The following is a 20,027-nucleotide window of genomic DNA, read 5'->3' as shown; positions in this document are numbered from 1 at the left end:
TTAATAATAAGTTACCAAGCATCCCAGGCCCACATGCTACTCAGTTTCATTTCCATATGATACATTCGATTCGCTGTCCATTAGCAACAAAAAAATGAACGAACATTTACAGCCAGTCGTGCCACCTAAAAACAGGAAAGTTCTGCTGCCAGAATTAACCCTTGGCACTTGCTCTGCGGATACGCGCACGCACAGGACCTAATGGTTGCCTCACGTACCAACGGGAGAAGAGTCGGCAGTGCTGTCAACGTATAGGAGCACGTTTCGTGACGACGATGCGCAGCTCAGCTTGTATCTACTCCCTCAGTGAAGAGGCGCCATAGGTATAAGACTGAAGCCCCGTTCGCCTCACACTCACTCGATTCATGGCGAGCGGTTATCGCACGAAAGAACCTTCGGCGCGTTTTCCTCATTTACCCCCCGATCGATTGCTGATCAAGCACACTTGAGTTCCCGGCTTCATCGGCTGGAACGACAGAAGGAAAACGAGCGTACGCGAAGGAACTAAAGGAAGGAGAGAGAGAGCGGAATAGAGCAAAATAGGAAGGAAATGAAAAATAAAAGCGCAGTATTCAGTCATGATCCCGGAGGCAAGCGTTGCAGGTGCGACTCGCTTGCGGTCTCTCGGGGCACATTGCATCAGGATTTCGTTCGCATGCTGCAGCATCTACCATGGAATGCACTTCAGCTATACTTTCCTCTACGACGGCAGATCCGACAAAAAAAAAAAAGAAAAGTTGCCGAAAGGAAGCCTGAGCTTGCGTGTGTGCGTCTACGTAGTACGCGTACCTGGCAACCTGTGTGTAAACTATACCACAGTGCGCGTACTGTCTCATGACATGAAGGCATCATCTTCGCCTCGAGCCCACTCCGTTAATGCGCTTTTACCCTGACGCAGCCTAGCTTGGCAAACTCGTCTATCCGTTCTCTGGTTGTAGCTGCTTTGGCGTCCTTATCTCGATGGTTCCCTGCCAGCTTTCGCGGCAAGATTCGCGGCAATATCCTTCTTAGAAATCAAGACGAAACGGGTATGTGCAAGACATGTAGTGCGAAGGCAAGATAAGCGACGGTTCCTTAGGGTAACGGAATGGATTCCAAGAAAAGGAAAGTGTAGCGGAGGGTGGTACTAGGTCAGGTGGGCGGTCGAGATTAGGAAGTCGCAGCTGCCATTGAACAGGGTTGATAGGAGAGATATGGGAGAAACCTTTGTCCTGCAGTGGACGGTAGGCTGCTGCTGCTGATGATGATGAAGATGAGAAAGCATGTCTTAGAAGAAGAGAGAGAGTGAGGGGAAAGCAAGATAATGAGAGGGGTGCGCATTAACAATGTAGACTGGAGGTGGGGGAGGGGAGTGCAGTTAGACACACTTTAACGAAGAAAATGGCGCAGAAACGGACATGAAGAACGACGGGCGCTACAGGAGTGCGCCGGTCCTGTGCTCGTCGCTAGTTCACGTGTCCTTTATAGGGCTATTTTTTGTCGTTCAAAGAAAGAGGTGCAAATATATGCAGACACAGGACTATGATGGAATGTTTTATTCGTTGTTTAAGTGGCATTACACTGACTCAAAATGTCTGCTCTTAAACAGGTGTTAAAGAACCAGTGGAAGACGAGACGGTTATACTGGCGCCTAAGTTAATCCAAACTGCCTAAGCTGCTGAGCCGCATTGGCATAAAAAAAAAAAAACGGCCACTTTATCTGCACATGTCATGCAAAATTATATATTGTTTTTCGTTTAGCGAAAACTTTTGTCAACGACAATGCAGTTGTGGTGGCTCTAGGGAGCAGCCAGTGATGCACACAACTGACTATCCTGAATCATGAGCTTCGGAACGAGCGCGTATACTTTCGACTGAAACCGCGTAAAAGTTATGACCACTGTCTCAAGTTGTCGCAGTTCTTCTTAGCGCAAGCCATAGTGCAAGCAACGCTGAAACGAGGGACAGCTGTCGACGTGAAATGTGTGTGTGTCGATGTGTCGTTGAAGGGAAGGTCAACGGGCGACTTTCTTTTGTCGCGGGCTTTGAATTACGTTTTATGCGAAGAAAGAGAAGAGAACATGCTTCTGCTTCTTCGCTCCTTTTGACATTTGAGCAAAAGGGAAACTAACTAGAAATGGACCCGCAGCTGCAACGGTTGGAATGTCGAGAGACAAGTGCCATGAGAAGATTCATTCTAAGCGCATAAGTTTGTAGTTTGAGCTATCCCTAGTGACGTCTGTTGTGTGCCTGTAAACTAATTAACGGCATACATCAGAAAGGCAAATAAAAAAAGGTCCGTTGTTCAACCACATCTAAAAACGTGTACGAACCATGGAATGCGTATGACACCGTTACAAACGTGTTTGTTAAAAACATCAATTAATTACATTCAATTGACGCAGTTGCTGGACAAGAAGGCAATTATATCTTTTTTTCCTTTCTTTTTCATTGTTTCTTTCGTCTTGTTACGACTGTAAATCGGTGTTCAGGAGGAATGAGCACTTTTATCACTTCTCGCTCACAAGGCCCGCTCGCTCCCACTAAATCCAGGGGTTTGCGTTAAACGTTTGATTTGCATCGTTCAAGTGCTTCAAGCCATCAACTGACCGTTATCCTACATTCACCTGCTTGAACCTTCTTGGGTCGACGACAGGGTTACAGAGGTCTTACTGCGTTTGTAGAGAGTTCTGCACGCAGCTTTTGCTCATTTGGTGGGCTCATGTGGCTCTTGTGTACTTCAGAGGTAATCCTATTGGTAAATTAGGTGGCTGATTGACGCTAGCTGTGCCTTACAGAGAACAGCACACGCGGCATCACTCGAATTATTCCGTATACTGAGGCCAGCATCGTAGTGCATGCGCGACATCAACGTTTTGATCGTGACATTTTGACCGTTTTGATCGTGCCTAACCATTCCATTCGATTCACTCAAACAATGTTCGTACATGCTGTTCGTTTTAGCAGTAAGAATGGTATGCGAAGGCAATCACTGTTGACGTGACTACTTTAGCAATATTCTCTATGCTTGATATATTATTTACCTAATACAGCGTTGTATTCTGTGATCCTGGTACTTTTATTTCGATGCGTTAGCATTAGAACGCCAATTAAATGGAAAACGTGCACGGCATTGGAGTTCACGTTAGCGTGTGAAGCCTCGGTTGGCAGGAGACAAAGTGGAGAGAGGGAAATTCAAGTCTCCACTTTGAGGAGAGATGAGAGAGGGAAAGCGGGAGAAGAAAGAGAGGGTGGCATGATAGCAGGTTTGGATCGAGGGAGTGGAGCGGGGGCATGATGTGTCACACGGTGATCGACGGACTGGAACCCGCCACCCACTCCTCACTGGCAGCGGCTGTTCCCTCCGGGGTGAGCACTACTGCAAACGCATACTTTGCCGCATGCATCGCATTGATCGTCTGTGGACTTTTTTTTTTTCTCATTGCAATATCCATTTGCTAATTCGGTACGCACTTCTTTTTCAATGAATCTGAAATCTCAAATTTCAGTGAGCTCGATGGCGTCGTTCTCCCGCTGTGACGGCGCTGCTTACGAGCTGTCTCGTTTTGTTTGTCAATAGGCTCAAGTACTACCATGCGCTATAAGTGTTTTTCTAGAGAGCGAAGCTTTGCTTTTGCGGCGTAGTCCTGCGTTGAGTCATGCACCGTGTGGGAGGCGCGACCAGGATAACGCCGTATACACTCACCTATCTCAGCTATGCGCTTCAGCAGAACAGGACTGCGACATGTGGCGAAGCTTTAAAGCAGAATGTCGTATGTGTCGTGCCCCGCTGAATTATGTGTACGGCGTCGAGAGTGGCTCAATCACTGACGCATGGCTTGCATACTTGCTGCACTAGCGTATAGTCCCCATATACGATGCGACTGTGCATTCTGAAAATGCGCAAGTTCGCGCGGGCATCATCAGCAAGATGAACGCGCACGCGCGGAAACAAAGGATGCACCCGTCATCCCGTCGGCCTCCGCGTGATATAGTGAAAGGACATATAGCGTGAAAGCCGTGTCCGAATTTGCGGCGTCATCTTTCTTACGTCATAAGAGGTCAGAACTGCGGCAGATCACGGCAGAGCCCTTTTAATTACGCGAGTTGCAAAACTGTTTCGATACTCACAAATATTCTTGAGCCCCTGCAGCATCTTCGGGTGGGTGTACGTGTTTGCGTGTTTCTGAAACTGATGAGTAATTATATATATTTTGAAACTATAGCAGGCTTAACTGACGCCTTGATTACAGTCTTGAGGTTAGCTACCAGTGCCGCTCTGTAATTTTTAATAGCATCGGTGATAATGCCATGGACAACATTTGTTTTTTTCTTTTTACTTTTTTCAAACGTTTCCTTTTTTGACCGTTTCTTTTCCTTTTCGGATTTTCCTGCCCCTGAGCTTCCACCCTTGAGCCAAATGAGCGAAGAAAGCCCCGTACTTACTCCGTTAATGCTCTGCAGCTGCGGATCACGTGACACGACTCATTGTCCCAACTGCTTGAAGATCAGGGCTGATACAGAACACTCTTTATGCCGACAAAAAAAAAAACTCCCTATGTTGCATAACTTTTTCCCTTCCTAATGGAATGTTTGGCTTCAATTCGGACTCGATCGCCGAACGTCCAGCGATCGTTCGCGAAGCTTGCCTTTCCTTGCATGGGACCCCATAGTTCTGGCGTCGAGTAAAGCTATTCTCCCTTGCAGAGTAGCGTATATCTGACTGTTTCTACGCTCTGGCAAAGATCTCTGCTATTCTTTAAAGAGCTCTCTCCTCCTCCTCCCCTTCCCCTCCCCCCCCCCCCCCCCCCTCCACACACACACACACTCTCTTTCTCTCTTCAGTAGATTTGCAAATCTTAGACCGAAAATGAGACCCATAGAAACCTTTGCAACTGCATGAACGAATAACTCTCGCTTCGAAGTTACCGACAAGTCACATGCACGATATGAGAAGGAAATTTCTCTTAAAGTGAGAAATGGCGACGCGAATGGCACGATACGCGTCTGATGCGTGCCGGTACATTGACTGCGCCGGTTTTTGCGACATTTGTTTGTTACTTTTTTTTCCTTATTCCTGCTCGCGAAGTGCTGTCAAGGCTGCGGCCGTGGCTTGCTCGGAAAGACAGGACGCCATCAACCGACGTGTCACTCGCTTGCATTTTCCACTGCCACATGCGGCTGACGTGACACTCGTCCCTTTTACCCTCTAGAGGAGGACACTGGGAGGGAGGGGGGGGGGGGGGGGGAGGGGGGCGAGAGCTGGCCTGCGTTGTCTGTTACAGCTCATAAAAAAAAAAACAGAGAGAGGCAGACATATAACGAAGAAAAGAAAGGTTAGGGGCTAACTAGTTATCGCTCAACTAGACGAAGAAAGTAAAACATAAAAGGTAAAACAAAAAAAGACAGGAATAAGAGTGGAGTGACTATATATAGACGGTCACTGAAGCCTGATGAGCGTTGCGGACCGCAGCGGCGGCGGGGGATTCACTTTGCAGGCCCCACACACTATGAAGTCATATACGGAGTGTCAGACGTGTCCCGATAAGAAGCCAATTGGCATTTATGAAGGGCGACACAACACAGTTGCCTAGCTGTGGGAGATGAGCACAACAGAGGTTTTGCGGGCGCAAGGAGGTCAACATTCTGAGAAATGAGGAAAAGATCCAGCGAGCTGTTGTTATTCAGCGTGTACAAGCAGATTGAGACCACTTTTCGGAATTTACTTTTCTTTCGTAGGCATTGGGAAAGGTCAGGAATCGTCATGAGAGCAGATCGAAAAGCTTTCTACGTTGGCGTTGTTATACAGCGACAACGACGAAGGGTCTCGACTGGATTTCTGTCCGCAGTCGTATCTAGTTGGCGGCTGTATAATTCCTAATCATATCTACACGATTCTCCAATAACACGGTCGTATAGCGCAGCGAGAAAGTTGACATTGATCGATGTTCAAAACACGAGCAAGCAGTGATTACGGAATTTTTTTCTTCACTTTTTTTTTTGTTGCGCTATCGGAAATGTTTTTGGTTTTAGGCTTATTTTACTGCGTATCGTTAAGATCACACCCAGATTAGTGTTTTGCTTGTCGATATTTGCGTTAATCTGAATTCGCTTCTTTGAAGTTGAACTGCATCGAACTGCGAACGAGGCCGTTTTTCAATGGGCGCAACGGTCAACAAATAAACACACTGTAAATAATTTGTCATGAAGTAAGCCAAACAACGCTGCAATCGAGTTTACGGCACACGTCGATATCTCAACAATGCGACTGTCGAGAGAGAATTTCAGACAGCCATTTTCTATGGCTGCCTAGTTCTAGAATAGGAGATGCCTTCGCAAACTTGCAAAGAACTTTACCGCGCACAGAAGCGGGCGTAGGCGCTCATGCAGGCAATCATTTCGCACAATGCTGCACTGAATCTATTGTACGAAGTGTACCGGGGTTTCGTTCGTGACATTCGCGACAGCTTTAATGCGAAATTTGTTCGGTACATTCAAAGAAATTCCTTATCTAAGTGCTGATCACAGAGCGACGTCATGCCTTAGGGTCCTTAGGGTGCGTAACTATGTGCTCTGCAGTTGTGTAGAGAGCAACGCCTCGGTTTAACGAAACGCCCGTAACCTATATTGATTCAGTACTGACTCAGTACTTTCAGTACTTAGTTTGGTTGGTTTGGTTTGGTTTATTGGGGTTTAACGTCCCAAAGCGACTGAGGCTATGAGAGACGCCGTAGTGAAGGGCTCCGGAAGTTTCGATCACCTGGGGTTCTTTAACGTGCACTGACATCGCACAGCACACGGGCCTCTAGAATTTCGCCTTCAAGAAATTCAGCCGCCGCGGCCGGGATCGAACCCGCGTCTTTCGGGTCAGCAGCCGAGCTCCGTAACCACTGAGCCACCGCGGCGGAGCTTTCAGTACTTAGTGATTTAGTACTGATTCAGTACTTTCATTCGCCACATAGCGCGCATAGTTGCTTTTTTTTCTTCCCTTGACGCTGGTTGCACTGCACAGTGCCCTGCCTATATTTTATAAAAAAAAAGATTAATTTACGAGTTGTTTATGTGAGCGCTTACTGAGTGTTGCTAGCGCACCGGGTTCGACAGGGCGTCGTTTTTTAGCCGAAGCGGGCTTATTGTTTACCAGCCAGTAAAGGGCATACTGCGCCATGAGGCACCAAGTAAAAAAAAAAAAATAGAAAAACGCCCGAGAAGACAATGTATATGAAAAACCCATGCTGCGCTCCACGAACAAGTAACAGGGAACCCTCAGGTTTGTCGCGTCGCGTTGGTGTACTGAGAATATATATGTTTGCTTCATTTTGCCACCTGCACCATATCCCGCGTGTTGCCCCATTTATTGTGCGAGCAGCCTGCAGTAAGGATTGCTAGCGTCAGTGTTTCGGGCTGAAGCAGGTAAAATAAGAGGGAGGAAAACGAAAACAAGAGACCAGAACCGACAGAGGGGAAGGTTGACGGCCTTTTTTTATCTTTCCGAACGCATACGTGAGCGAATAGCGGGCATATTTACGTCGGAATTTCCGAAGCCGGAGCGCAGTGTACCGTTTTTCTAGGCAGCCAGCAAAACAGGATGTTGGGAGGCACGCCCGTCTGAAAGCGCTCACAGCGCGGTTTGGGGCGATGGGTTAGGTATTTAGTTCTAGTTGGTCTCGCATGAGCGTAACTCGGCCACAGTAACAATAAGGGAACGGATATAAAAAAAAAAGAATGGAGGGGTGCCCCATTTAACTCTGTGCGGTTATAGTCTGAGGAGAATATACCTTTCCTACTTTACTTTCTGCATTGCCCGCTGAAGGGGGTAGGGGGGTGGGAAAGAATTGGATACTGACGTCATAATTATCGGAGAAAAATTACAATACCGAAAATGAATATGGGAGCGGGCGGTGTTCAAATGCGTGTTGAATTTTGTGAATTTCGTGTTTCCAGTGCGGAAAATTAAGAGGTTGCAAAAGTAATGATTTCTCTGACGCTGATCAGGTACTTTTTTTCGTCTTCGTTATGTTATTTCCTGAAATACTCGCCGTATCTTTTGATGACGCGTCCAAAGCACATCAATTTTCGATCTCCGACTTTGTTTTCGTTGTCTGTTACCTTATAGCCACAACCAGGAATATCGCCGTTGAGAAACTGAACATCCTCCTTTTTTCATTAATTTCGGCCTCTTCACCTTTGGTCTGTTGCTAAGAGGCGCAGAGAGCTCACACTACCACTCCCCCCATGCTTGCCGCAGGGCCACACAGCAAACCAGTGAGCAATACGGCGACGCCCAAGGGGACACTATGAAACGTTGCTGACCTTGCCGTTGGTTTATAAACTGAGGCTTTCAAATTCTCCTATCTAGGCTGTCTGCTTACTCTATATCTCTCTTTGAAGCGAACATGTACGGTGTCGGCGCTGCCGAGACGCAAAACGCTGACTGTGCCGAATGGGAATACACGCATGCGTGGATCGCTTGAACGCACAGTCTTCTTTTCTTTTTTTTTTATTTTGTTCCCTCCGACGCTGCCCCCCTCCCCCATCGCACGAGCGCTACAACATATGCATCCGCAAGGGTTCGTGCGCAAAAGCCTGTCTGACTGCCGTCTAAGCGCAAATTATTTCTTGCGAGCGTATAGCTGGCAAGAGAGAGAGAGAGAATCTTGAGGAAGCCAGGGTAGCTTTAAAGGGGTGGAGACACCAAATTTTAGGCTATAAAAAGCCAGCTGTGGGATTCCGCTGTACGCAAGGGCACTCACAGTCAGGTGTTGGACACAACAAACGTTTAAAAAATATTTCAATTCAGTTCCAAAGATTACCTAAATGCTCGCTCTCACGATCTAGACCCATTGCTAGCGCGATCAACTCTGACGTCACTACGCTGGTAGAGTAACTAACGTTTTAGTGACGTCATACCAAAGCACAGTGACTTACGATGAGCGGGGCACAGCTATGGTGGCATAGCACAGCCACAGCCGCAGCCATCAGGAACGAGTGACGAGCCCCGTGAGCGCAGTTGACGCACCAGCGAGCCGCATTTGCTGCCAACCCCCACTCGCTCGGTTAGTTTTTGTCGACGTATTGCCGAACTAGCCATGCTTACTGGCATTTTGCAAAGTGCTTCGCATCCTGACGCAAACCCGCGAAGGCGATATTCGCCAAAATCCGGGCTGCTGGGACTAGCCATGCCGTTGTTTGTTTTCATGCGCTGGTCAGCACGTGTGTGAGAAAGCAGACGATGCAGCAGTATGTGCGTCACAACTTTGTGGGCTCATGAGACCAGGCCAAGTAGTTGAGCATCCTAGATAGTGACCTCACTGTCAAACTCGCCGTTTCGAAACCGAAACCGAAAATCGTTCCCCTAAAAAAGTGATATTAAATTATTCACTGTGAATATATGAATCTTCGAGTGTGTATCATGCTGTATCATGCTTCCTAGAGCAATAAGAAGCGTTTGAAACAAAGAACGCGCCAGCCACAAATTTGGTGTCTCCACCCCTTTAAGGTGCTTTATCAGAGCTTCTTGGTATGATCGGAGAAATTGTGATAGCGTTGCTTTTCTGGATGTAGTGAATATAGTTGCCTGTTTGCGAGACGGAAGCGCTGTACTATGCTTCGCTCTCGGGTTCCTGGCGTTAGAAGCTAGTGCATTTAATTAGTCTGGCGATGGCATTTAACGGACAATATTGAACTTTCGATGGCACGGTGTACAGTCACCTCCGTATGCGTGTACTGCATGGCACGGGGAACGACCCTTTTGTCGCAGACACGCGGAAGTACTTTATAGTATACACCCTACAGAGTTTGATGCTCACAAGAAATGCCAGTCGGATAGCGCATCACGCAGTCTGTAAAGCTGTGCATGGGGTCGCTCACATGACAGCGTTTATACAGGGTTGAAAACACCTACCTAGAATAAAAGGTATAACAACTCAACTATATGCGAGGTTCATCGGGAGAGGCTTTCAGTGAATGCACGACACGGACGCCATTTTATATATAATCACAATCAAACTGCGATTGTATATATATATATATATATATATATATAAACGTAATTCGGTTGACACACGGTAGAAAAACAACAACTTTATTCTAACGTTTCGACCAGGGTCTGGCCTTCGTCAGAGTGATCACTCTGACGAAGGCCAGACCCTGGTCGAAACGTTAGAATAAAGTTGTTGTTTTTCTACCACGTGTCAACCGAATTACGTTTATGTTCTACCGGATCCATCCGATCTTCACCCCCTTCTTATATATATATATATTTATTTACAGAATACCTGCGTCGCCTCGAAGGCATTACCGCAGGGGAGACAGTTTCAAAACAACGCATTCATTTTCACACAAAAAGCAACAAGAACATTAAGCGAAGTTAACATCAAAGTAAAACAAAACAATAAGTGAACATTATTAAAGGTAACAGAAATCTTGAACAATAGTAAGAAAGGATTAGATTGTCAGGAATACAGTCGACAGTAAAAATCGCGATTATCAAAGACTGAAACACACTCTTCCGGCAGCAAGTTCCAGTCTTTCACAGTTTGTGGAAAGAATGATTTAGAAAAACTGTTTGTGTTAGTATTGTATTCGCGCACCTTCTTGGAGTGGTCGTGCCGAGTCGAGACGTAAGTTGGTTCCAAAAGGTAGTTATATATATATATATATATATATATATATATATATATATATATATATATATATATATATATATATATATATATATATATATATATATATATATATATATATCGCCGCGGTGGCTCAGTGGTTACGGCGCTGGGCTACTGGCCTGTGTGTACTGTGCGATGTCAGTGCACGTTAAAGAACCTCAGGTGGTCGAAATTTCCCGGAGCCCTTCACTACAGCGTCTCTGATAGCCTGAGTTGCTTTGGGACGTAAAACCCTAATAAACCAATATATATATATATATATATATATATATATATATATATATATATATATATATATATATATATATATATATATATATATATATATATATATATACACACATGGTCTGTTCTGAAAGTAGTAGGACTGATTTTTTTAAACAAAAGTTATTCAAGAGAATAGTACAAACGATTACAATTTTTCAAGGTAGCACCCTTCCGCACCTACACGCTGCTGCCAATGAGTTTTACAGTTTTCGTACGCCTCCAGGAACGCCTGGACCGGAATGCTGTTTAGCTCCCTCGTCACGGCCTGTTGAACCACCTCTACCGATCTGTGATGCTTCCCCTCCAGCGTCGATTTTATTCTTGGGAATAGAAAAAAGTCTGGCAGGGCCAAGTCGAGGCTGTAGGGGGGCTGAGGCAGCGTTGCCGCCTTCTGCTGGACAAAAAATCGGGGTCCTCATTCAGATGATGAAGATAATCCTACCGGTTGGCCTTTTCCTCCTCTGACAACACTCCCGGCACCAACTTCACGCACGCTTTCCTCATGGAAAAGTTTTCTGTCACGATCCCAAAAACTTGGGTTTGAGGAATGCTGAAGTCATCAGCAATCATTCTGATACTCATTCTACGATCACTGTTAAGTAAATGTTTCCCTCGCTACACATTTTCGTTGGTCTTGCTGTCGAAGGGCGTCTGAAGCGGTCGTCTTCCTCCACTCTTTCCTTACCTTCTCGGAAAAGCTTGTGCCACTCAAAAACACCTGATCTACCCATGGAAGCGACACCGTAGACTTCCTTAATCATGTTGTGAGTCTCTTTGCCCGTTTTACCAAGATTTACTCAAAATTTGATCGCGTATCGCTGATCCAGTAAACGCTCGACGGTTCTGCGTGATGAGACGTTTCGACAGGGGTTCACAGTACAAGCGACCTCCTCTCTTCAACGGCCGAGAGCCGACTGCCGATTTTCCCCTGCATTCCCAATATCCCCCTTCAACGATCCAGCATGAGCAGGCCACCTCTCGTCCGCCGGTTCACCCAGGAAAAAACCAGTCCTACTACTTTCAGAACAGACCATGTATATATATATATTATGATATTCCGCATCAGAAATATATGCGTCGAAGAAGTGCAGCCGTACATACAACTGGAAGAGGAATATGCCCCGGAATATGCCTTTCTTGTCCTATGATCGACATTGGGACCTTTCGTTCCATCAAATCAGCTGTGACACTGACAGCATGGTCAGCATGTGAAAGGGCGAGGCCTGATATATGATCATTTAACTGGAAGCGAAAGATCAGCGCTTAATGTTAGTCTAAGCAGTATGCTTCAGGGTAGTCCCCAAAGCGGACCAGAGTTGAAACAAGATATGTTTAGTTCAGTGACATTTTTTTTTCGCAGCAGGACAACGCTGTGGGCTTTGAGCTGCACCGTAGTGAAGACCTCAGGATTATTTTATATTAATTCCGGATTAATTGCGCGTGCGACGAGATAACGGTTGCAAATAGGCTTATCGACTAAGCCGAGCGGCAATGCAGAATATTTTCCTCAAGTACGATTAGTTATCATAAATGTTCAGCTTCCCTTCATCCACATGACTGCGCTCAGGCAGGTGTTAATCATAATTATTATCCCGTTTGAGAGTCTGTTTCATATGCGGAGATTTTTCTGACACTCAGCCGCCAACGTATTCCCGCAGCTTTTTTCGTCTTGGTGCATCAGCAATTCATAATTTATTCCTGCAACGACTCGTGCACGTGTGGTTCAGTGATTGAACCAAGGGCAATAAACTGCACGACGGCTGTCGCGAAAGGAACGCCGGATCGTAAACAGGCTGCAGCAGCGGCAGAGACAGCTAATACGCGTAAATCAAGTTGTTCTTGTTCTTTGTATCGTTTTTCCTCCTTCAATTTCATCATTCGGGGGGAGGAGTGAAAGTGCTGATGAAAAAACGCGGAACGTATTTAAGGATAGCTGTATGTATAGCCGCATCACCGTATTGTGCACTTGTTTAAAACCGAAGATGTCCTTACGAACTCCTCACGTGACTAAAACGAGCTTTTGGGCCAGTTGGTCGCAATCTGGCGTCATAACTGCAGCGAGGAAACACATTCACGTATAGAAGAAACACAAGTGCGAACGCTGCACGCGACCTACAGTCGCTGCCGCTATGTTGTCCTCGAGAGAACGTGAAAGTTTATGCAAGACTGTGATTTCGATGTTCCGGTTTGGCGCTGTCAGTGGCGAGAAAAAAAGTAACAGCGTTGCGAATGCATGAGGATGTGAGGCCAACTGCACATTTTCCTTTTTTTTTTCCTCTCCCGATCCTGCACGGTTGCACTGCAGCTTGCTGCGGTGGTCGACTGGAATTTCAAATATTTGGAAATGTGCCTTCGGAATCGTCATTATCTATGCATTAGAAAATATCGTGCTTTCTCCGTGACGAGAGAAAGCATGAGTGTGCGCGATAGCACCTTGCAGAAATGCACAATCAACAATACTATAGGTTACAGAAAACAAGAAGAACACGCAAAAGACAAGACGGGCCGCCGTTTTGTCTTTTGCGTTTTATCCTCCACGTTTTCTTGCGCCGTTGTGTTCCTTTAGATATGTTTCTGCACGACCAACTGCTGCTGCATGAGGTTCCGCATTGTAGAACTATTCAGCTGCCCACTGTTCCCAACAGACTGTTTTCGACGTACACGTACTATACTGCTCTTGGGGAGCTATCCCCAATGCTTACCCGACGTGACAACGAAAAGGACAGTTACCTCACGTAGGGCCTTGTGTTATAAAGATCTCCCATTTACTGTCCGCCGACACCGTCACAGCGGTTCGTCTCGAGCAGGTATCCAGGAAGGAGGCACGGGATAATCACCTTAAGTCACATGACCATCTCACTACACTCGCAGTAAGTGTTCTCAACGCTGTTCTTGTTTCTCTTTCCTCCACGTTTAAGAACCCCGGTACTGCTGCGTCTCCAGCAAGCGTGGCGAGGCGGGCCTCTCAGTCTAGAGCAGCGGGCGCCAGGTGGACGCAGCTCGGGGCTGAGGAGATACATCACGAGCGCGCTTATTGTTCGCGGAACTCGGCGAGACGCGCATGCGCAGACGCAGTCACAAGGAGGCGACGCGTAGTCCGTCGCCGCCGCTACTGCTCTCCGGCCACGGAGTCGTGTGCGGGCTCCAGGCTCTCTCTGGGTTTTCTGCTTTTGTTGACGGCCAAACAGGTGCGCGCGTGCATCTTCTATTTTTTTTTTTGTCTTCCGGAGTTTTGCTTCAGCCTCGGAAATTACCCTTTGTTCCCGCGCAGCTTCGTGCGGTACTGCGTCGTCGGCCGAAGAAAAACGCGGACCGCCTGCCAAGTCACACACACGCGGTGTCTCGCCTCTTTCGTTGCTTTGCTTCCGTCTCACGATGTCGCGTGGGATCTGTTCTTCACAAGAGGATTGGAAAGATACGCTGATTGCGCATTCTGTCTGCGCGCATGCTGCCGTTGGACACGCCCTTGTATTCAGGTCCCGTTGCGCGCGCGGTAGAAAATTTGTGAAATCGATCCCCACTTTCTCATGAAGAGAGAGATATGTGAAACGAAAGGAAAGTAATTAGGCTGGTATGCATGCATTGCTGCTCACATTATTTTTTTTGTGTATTTATGCTTGAGTTGATGCTCGTCTTACACTGGTGGTCGTGCTTCCATCACCTGCCATTCCCCATTTTTGTTCGTTCTGTATTCTCTGTCTTTCTCAATTAAAAAAAAAAAGCAAATTGTCCACAATCTCAACACGAAGGTTGCCAGCGTGACCCATTGGCACATTTGCCTTCACAGCATAACTGACACGCGGAGGTGAGGGTAGGGTTAACTCGGGTCTCGTGGGCACTGCCCACTTCTCGCTTGCCGGAGATAATCTCTTGTGCTTAGGCGCCGCACCACTTGAGATAATCAAAGCACGGGAGAGAACGAAGAGCAAAGTGAAGCGAGAAATACTTTTCTCCTCCACAGCCCCGCATGAAACTACGTCCTTAGCGAAGCCGCGCAGTGAACTGTCTGCGGCCGACGTCCAGCCCACGTGAGTATGTGATGGTGTATGCACGGCAGACGTGATACCTAACGCGGGAAGGCAATGTCTGTGTCACCCTTTAAGTTCCCGTTTGTCAACGGGACATTCATGACACCCTATCTTCCCTCACGGCGTGCTGGTCGCCAAGGCCAGTCGGTACCGCGATTTAATCGAAAAAAAGAATCGCCTTGTTGGGCTCACGCTTTCACGCACGAACAGGGAGTTCGTAAGTCGTAACTCACTGCTTGATCTCCACGGGCGACAGCCATCCGGTGAACATGGGGAAGCCGCCGGCGCCGCTAATCCTCCGGCGGACACACCCTCAGCAGCAGGCACCAGCAGCAAGGACACCAGCCGGTGATGCACCAGCATCAGCGGCAGAGGAGGGCGGAGTAGTCGTAGATGAGCTTCGTAGTACGTGACGCGGACAGCGGGCACGCCTCATAACACCGCACGGCAGCTGTAATAGCGGCTGCGACATGCGGCGGAGAAGCGAATCCGAACCGCAGAGCCGATGCTGCTAGGCCTATGTACAGAGCGAGGAAGAGTGGTAGGGTGTTCCCGTCGGGTGGATACGCTTGTGTGCGGCGGGTGACACGAGCGCGCGCGAATCACTGCAGAGAAGAGAGAAGCCTGGAGCGCGCTAAAAAAACGCAGTCGCTGCTGCCGGCTCGACGCGCGAGAGAGCCGCTGTTTGGGGCCGCGCACCTGACGGCGCACAGCGCTGGCGGCAGCCCCGGCTTGCACGCGTTTCCGGCCAACATGTCACTCACACGGCTGGCGGCGGAGAGCGCACCGGCGTCAAACTACGGCAGATGCGAGCCGCAGCTCCATGCGTCGCTCCGCTGCGGCTGTCGCGGCGCGGGGGCGAGAATCACGCGCCGTAGCCAGCGGCAACTTGGGCGAGCTCGTGCGTGCGTGCGTGAGTGCGTAGTCCCCGTTAGCGTAAATACGTGTCCGCCCGGCGTGCAAGGAGTTTTCGTCAGTGAACGGAAGATACGGAAGGGAGCGTGATTGAAGATGGAGAGGAACCGGTGCACGGAGTAGACACCGCTCGTGACTCTGCGGACGCCTTTGAAACGCAGCTGTCTCCCTTCACTCTAGCGTGTGTGTGTGTGTGAGAGAGAGAGGGAGAGAATGTACGCTTTTCTTGAGGCGCCAGCAAAAGCCAGAAGGGAGAAAGGAAACCTGATGGCGGAGAAAAGGTAGAGTAATATACTATACATATATCTTCACTTAGTCGTAATTCAAGCTAATCAGGGAAGCTGATACGTTGCATGCATGCTCCTAAAAGCCGGAAACACGGGAAAAAGGAGCGCTTCAGCGTGAAGCACTTTTAAGCATGAAATGCTTTTAGCTCTCACACTCCCCATACTTAGGCGAACATCATCCGTAAACCGCGGCGATCCTGAGGCCGAATACGAAAGTGAACTCATGCGAAAACTTCCGAACTTTTCCGTCACAACGATAGCCGGCAGAAAAAAAAAGATTGTCACGCTGTAGTCCCGAACGGGATTCGAACTTGCACCGGCGTGAACAGAACAGCTTCGTTTCATTACTCTTTTTTTTTCTTTAATGCTTTTAAAGGCGTGGGAATAAAATACAAGTGTGGTGGTTATTCAAAAAACTACAGCGCTATGGGCTACCAGCGAACGTTCCTACCTTTTCACTTGTGTTAGGTTTCTAAACAGCTGTGACAACCCCACATAATGCGCAGGTCCACACGGGACGGAGAGGCAAGAAGACACCGTATGGCTCAGTTTAAACAAAATGATGTAATCAGTAATTATACATGGTACATCAGAGGCTGGGGTGTCCGAGCTTACGTGGCGACGCCGTCATGGGGGCGATGGAGGGGCTCCGGAGTTGCGATCCGTCGGTGGCTGGCAGAAACCGCGCGCCGTCCGGCTTCGGCGCTCAAGGACCCTTTTTTCGTGAACGATGTCGTCCTAAGCGTGCCTTTCGTCCGCACTCGCCAGCTATCTCTGCTCCACCGGCCACGCCCGATCTCCTGTCTCCCAGGCTGGATTGTTTCTTTCTTCCTCCTTTCCACGGCGGCGCCTGCGGCACCCCCGACCTCCCTCGTTGGAATGTCGTTTGTCTCCCGCCGGCAGCTTTCTTCTCTTGTCGGGTTGTCAGCCTCTCCTGTGTCCTTGTACGGCCAGGCAGCCTAATTGGGCTGGCTTTCCCTCCCGCCGGCGCCTTTGTACCATTGTACCCCTTCAGTGGCTTGCCGCCGCTGGGGGCTCCGTCAACGCGGCGCCGCCGAACGCGGACCGTACCCCTTCAGTGGCTTTGCCGCCGCTGGGGGCTCCGTCTACGCGGCGCCGCCGAACGCGGACCGTTTAAGGGGAGACAAGGGAGTAGGACGGTTGAGCACAGAGAAGATTCCGCCGAAGATATGGGCCCTGGTAGCTCACGCACGGAACGTCACACTCGCTCACCCTCCAGAAGAATGTTCTCCGAACATTTGAGTCCAGGCAGCTCCCCTTCTTTTTCTGAATCGCCTCGCACATTCCGTCCGACAAAACACTTTTCGCTGCACACAACACCACTGCACTGCACCATATGCCGCAGCTGTCATAACTGGCGTCTCCAGGGGCAGCACTGATCTTCTTTCACAGACAAACATGAAACTCAGCACCCAAGCCTCTCCTTGCTAGTCCAAACTGGACGAAATAAATTTACCACAGTTACAAAGGAGCTCCCACTTCCAGCACAATCACGGCACAGACAAAAAAATATATAGATAACGAAAGGAAGTCGGGCATGTTCTGCATCCTGTGTAAAAGTGTTACTTAATGACAGAAAGGCTTAACTAGCAACTCCGATATTTTAACACATAAGCACATAGCAATGTTATGAGCTGCAGCATTACACAGTCTTAACCAGTCCCCAACTCCGCTCTGTTTACGCCATTAGTCCGACTTAGCTTTCCGATTTCGAAGCGGATATCGGCGTTCATGAGTCGTACCAAGTAATTCTGTGACCCCTTGTCTGCTTTGAGACTCGCGAGGGCTCGTGGCAGGAGCCTCTCTTGGCGTTATCTGCGCGGCAACCTCGCGCGCTTCTTCCTCCAGCAATGCATGAAGTAAATCCGGTGGCATTCCTGCCGTAACCTCTGGCGCTTGCCGAACAAATGCAGGAGAGGGCGTTTCTTGCGAACAATCTGCGCGCTCCGCTTCACTTCGGTCCCCATCAAAATCTGCGCTTTCCCCCTCCTCATTTCGTGAATACTGAACCGGTGCCGACTTGAGGCGATTTGCGTGTATCCTTATCAAGCGGCGGTTCACGTCTCCGACCCTGAAGTTTACCGGAGAAAGCTTCTCGACAACCTCGCACGGTCCTCTCCACCTCGTCTGGAACTTACGAGCCAACCCAATCTGTCTTTGGCAGTTTTCGATGTACACGCTGTCCCCCACATCAAACGGCGCGTCTCTAGCACCGCGATCGTGCACCTCCTTCCTGCGCTTCGCCGCTTTCTTTAAGGCCTCCTTTGCGATGTCCCTCGCCACTTGCAAGCGCGATTCTAGCTCAACCTTATAGTCGTCCAGTGAAGCGTATGGGACACGACGGGGGCCCTCTGGCACTTCACTAGGCTGGTCCGGGTCTCGGCCGTAGAGAAGAAAGAATGGCGATTCGCCCGTGCTCTCGTGTGCTGCGGAATTGTAGGCAAACATTGCATACGGGAGCCACAAGTCCCAGTCCCGCTGGTCGCGCGAAACAAAATGCGACAGGAACCCGCCACGGTTTGGTTCAGTCGCTCCACCGCGCCGTTGCAAGCCGGATGGTACGGTGTTGTCTGCTTCTTAGTGATCTTAAGCAGCTCGCAAACTCTCCTCATTAGCTGCGACACGAAGTTCGTTCCCCGATCTGTCAAGAGTTGCCTCGGAGATCCATGTCGGAGCACGATCTGTTCGACAAATGCTCTTGCAACCGTGTCTGCTTTCTGATCTGGGAGTGCTACCGCTTCCGCGTATTTTGAAAGGTGATCGACAAATACTAAAATGTACCTGTTTCCAGAAGTGGTCGTGGGCAATGGGCCCATTATATCCATACCTGTCCGCGCGAAAGGAGCCGAAACCTCAGGGAACGGCTTAATTGGTGCTGGCCTGCGTCCCTTGGGTGTTTTTCTTTCCAGACAGGAATGACACTTCGCACAGTAGTCTCTAACATCCTGTCGCATGCCACTCCAAAAGTACAAACGCTCGACGCGCCTGCGTGTCTTCGCTACGCCAAAATGACCGGCGCACGGCGCATCGTGGAACGCGCGAAGAACCCTTTCTGTCCACGACCGAGGTATGACGACTCTCTCCCAAGCGGTTTTCTCTGGTCTCCCTTTCCTGGTTGGCCTGGTGCGCCGACACAGGGTGCCGTCTTTGCCAATGAAATAACCTAGCTGTTCGGGGTGAGATGGTGCGCCCTCTAAGCTTTCGATTATTCGCTTCATGTCAGGATCTTTGCACTGCTCTGTGCGTAATTCGGCGGGGTCGACTACGGGGACAAATTCATCTATAGCTGACACGGCAGCTGTACGGCTGAGCGCATCAGCATTCAGATGTGTCTTTCCTGACTTGTGCTCCACCTCAAAGCAGTATTCCTGCAGCTGTAGATTCCATCTAGCGAGTCGCGAGCTAGGGTCCCTGACACTCATCACCCATTTCAGAGGATGGCAGTCTGTGACTAGCTTGAATTGGCGGCCGTAAAGGTAGCATCTGAAGTGCTTTACTGCCCAGACAACGGCGAGGCACTCCCTTTCTGTAGCTCCGTACTTCTGCTCTGTGGGGCTCAGCTGTCGGCTAGCAAAAGCCACGGGATGTTCTTTGCCCTCGATAACCTGAGATAACACAGCACCAACTGCGAACTTTGACGCATCTGTGGCCAAAACGAAGGGCAAATTAAAATCCGGGTGGCGCAACAGCGGTGCACTCATTAGCTTCCTCTTCAGGGCCCCAAAAAGCATCCTCCTCGTTTTTGCACCAGCGAAAGGCGACATTTTTGGCTGTTAAGGCAGTGAGCGGCTTAGCGAGCTTGGCGAACTCCTCTATGTGCCTTCGGTAGTACCCGATCAGGCCGAGAAACTGCCGGACCTGGC

At 48.9% G+C, this 20,027-nt stretch overlaps 2 protein-coding genes across 7 annotated transcripts in view; one reads left to right on the top strand and one right to left on the bottom strand.

The window, feature by feature from the left end:
- LOC149340516 (carnitine O-palmitoyltransferase 1, liver isoform-like) overlaps positions 1-20,027 on the top strand; it is a 139,474-nt gene that overhangs the window by 16,180 nt on the left and 103,267 nt on the right. The window lies entirely within an intron of this gene.
- Positions 1-20,027, bottom strand: part of LOC149340517 (uncharacterized) — an 84,386-nt gene that overhangs the window by 29,454 nt on the left and 34,905 nt on the right. The window contains exon 1 of one of the 5 annotated variants that reach the window (XM_089549330.1): positions 16,759-18,346. The exons of 2 other annotated variants lie outside the window; for them this stretch is intronic. Coding sequence is in view for 2 of the 3 variants with exons in the window: in XM_089549327.1 (XP_089405453.1) it covers positions 15,175-15,212 (38 nt within the window). In the remaining variant the exon portion in view is untranslated. Of the gene's footprint in view, positions 1-13,643; positions 15,100-15,174; positions 15,757-16,758; positions 18,347-20,027 lie in introns of those variants that run through there. 2 more of the 5 variants (XM_089549327.1, XM_089549328.1) reach the window with 2 other exon arrangements.

This window comes from Amblyomma mixtum, chromosome 6, assembly GCF_055824585.1.
Source record: "Amblyomma mixtum isolate Tamu chromosome 6, ASM5582458v1, whole genome shotgun sequence".
NCBI lineage: Eukaryota > Metazoa > Arthropoda > Arachnida > Ixodida > Ixodidae > Amblyomma > Amblyomma mixtum.
Note: the sequence above shows the minus strand (reverse complement) of the source record. Positions and strands in the feature narration are given on the sequence as shown.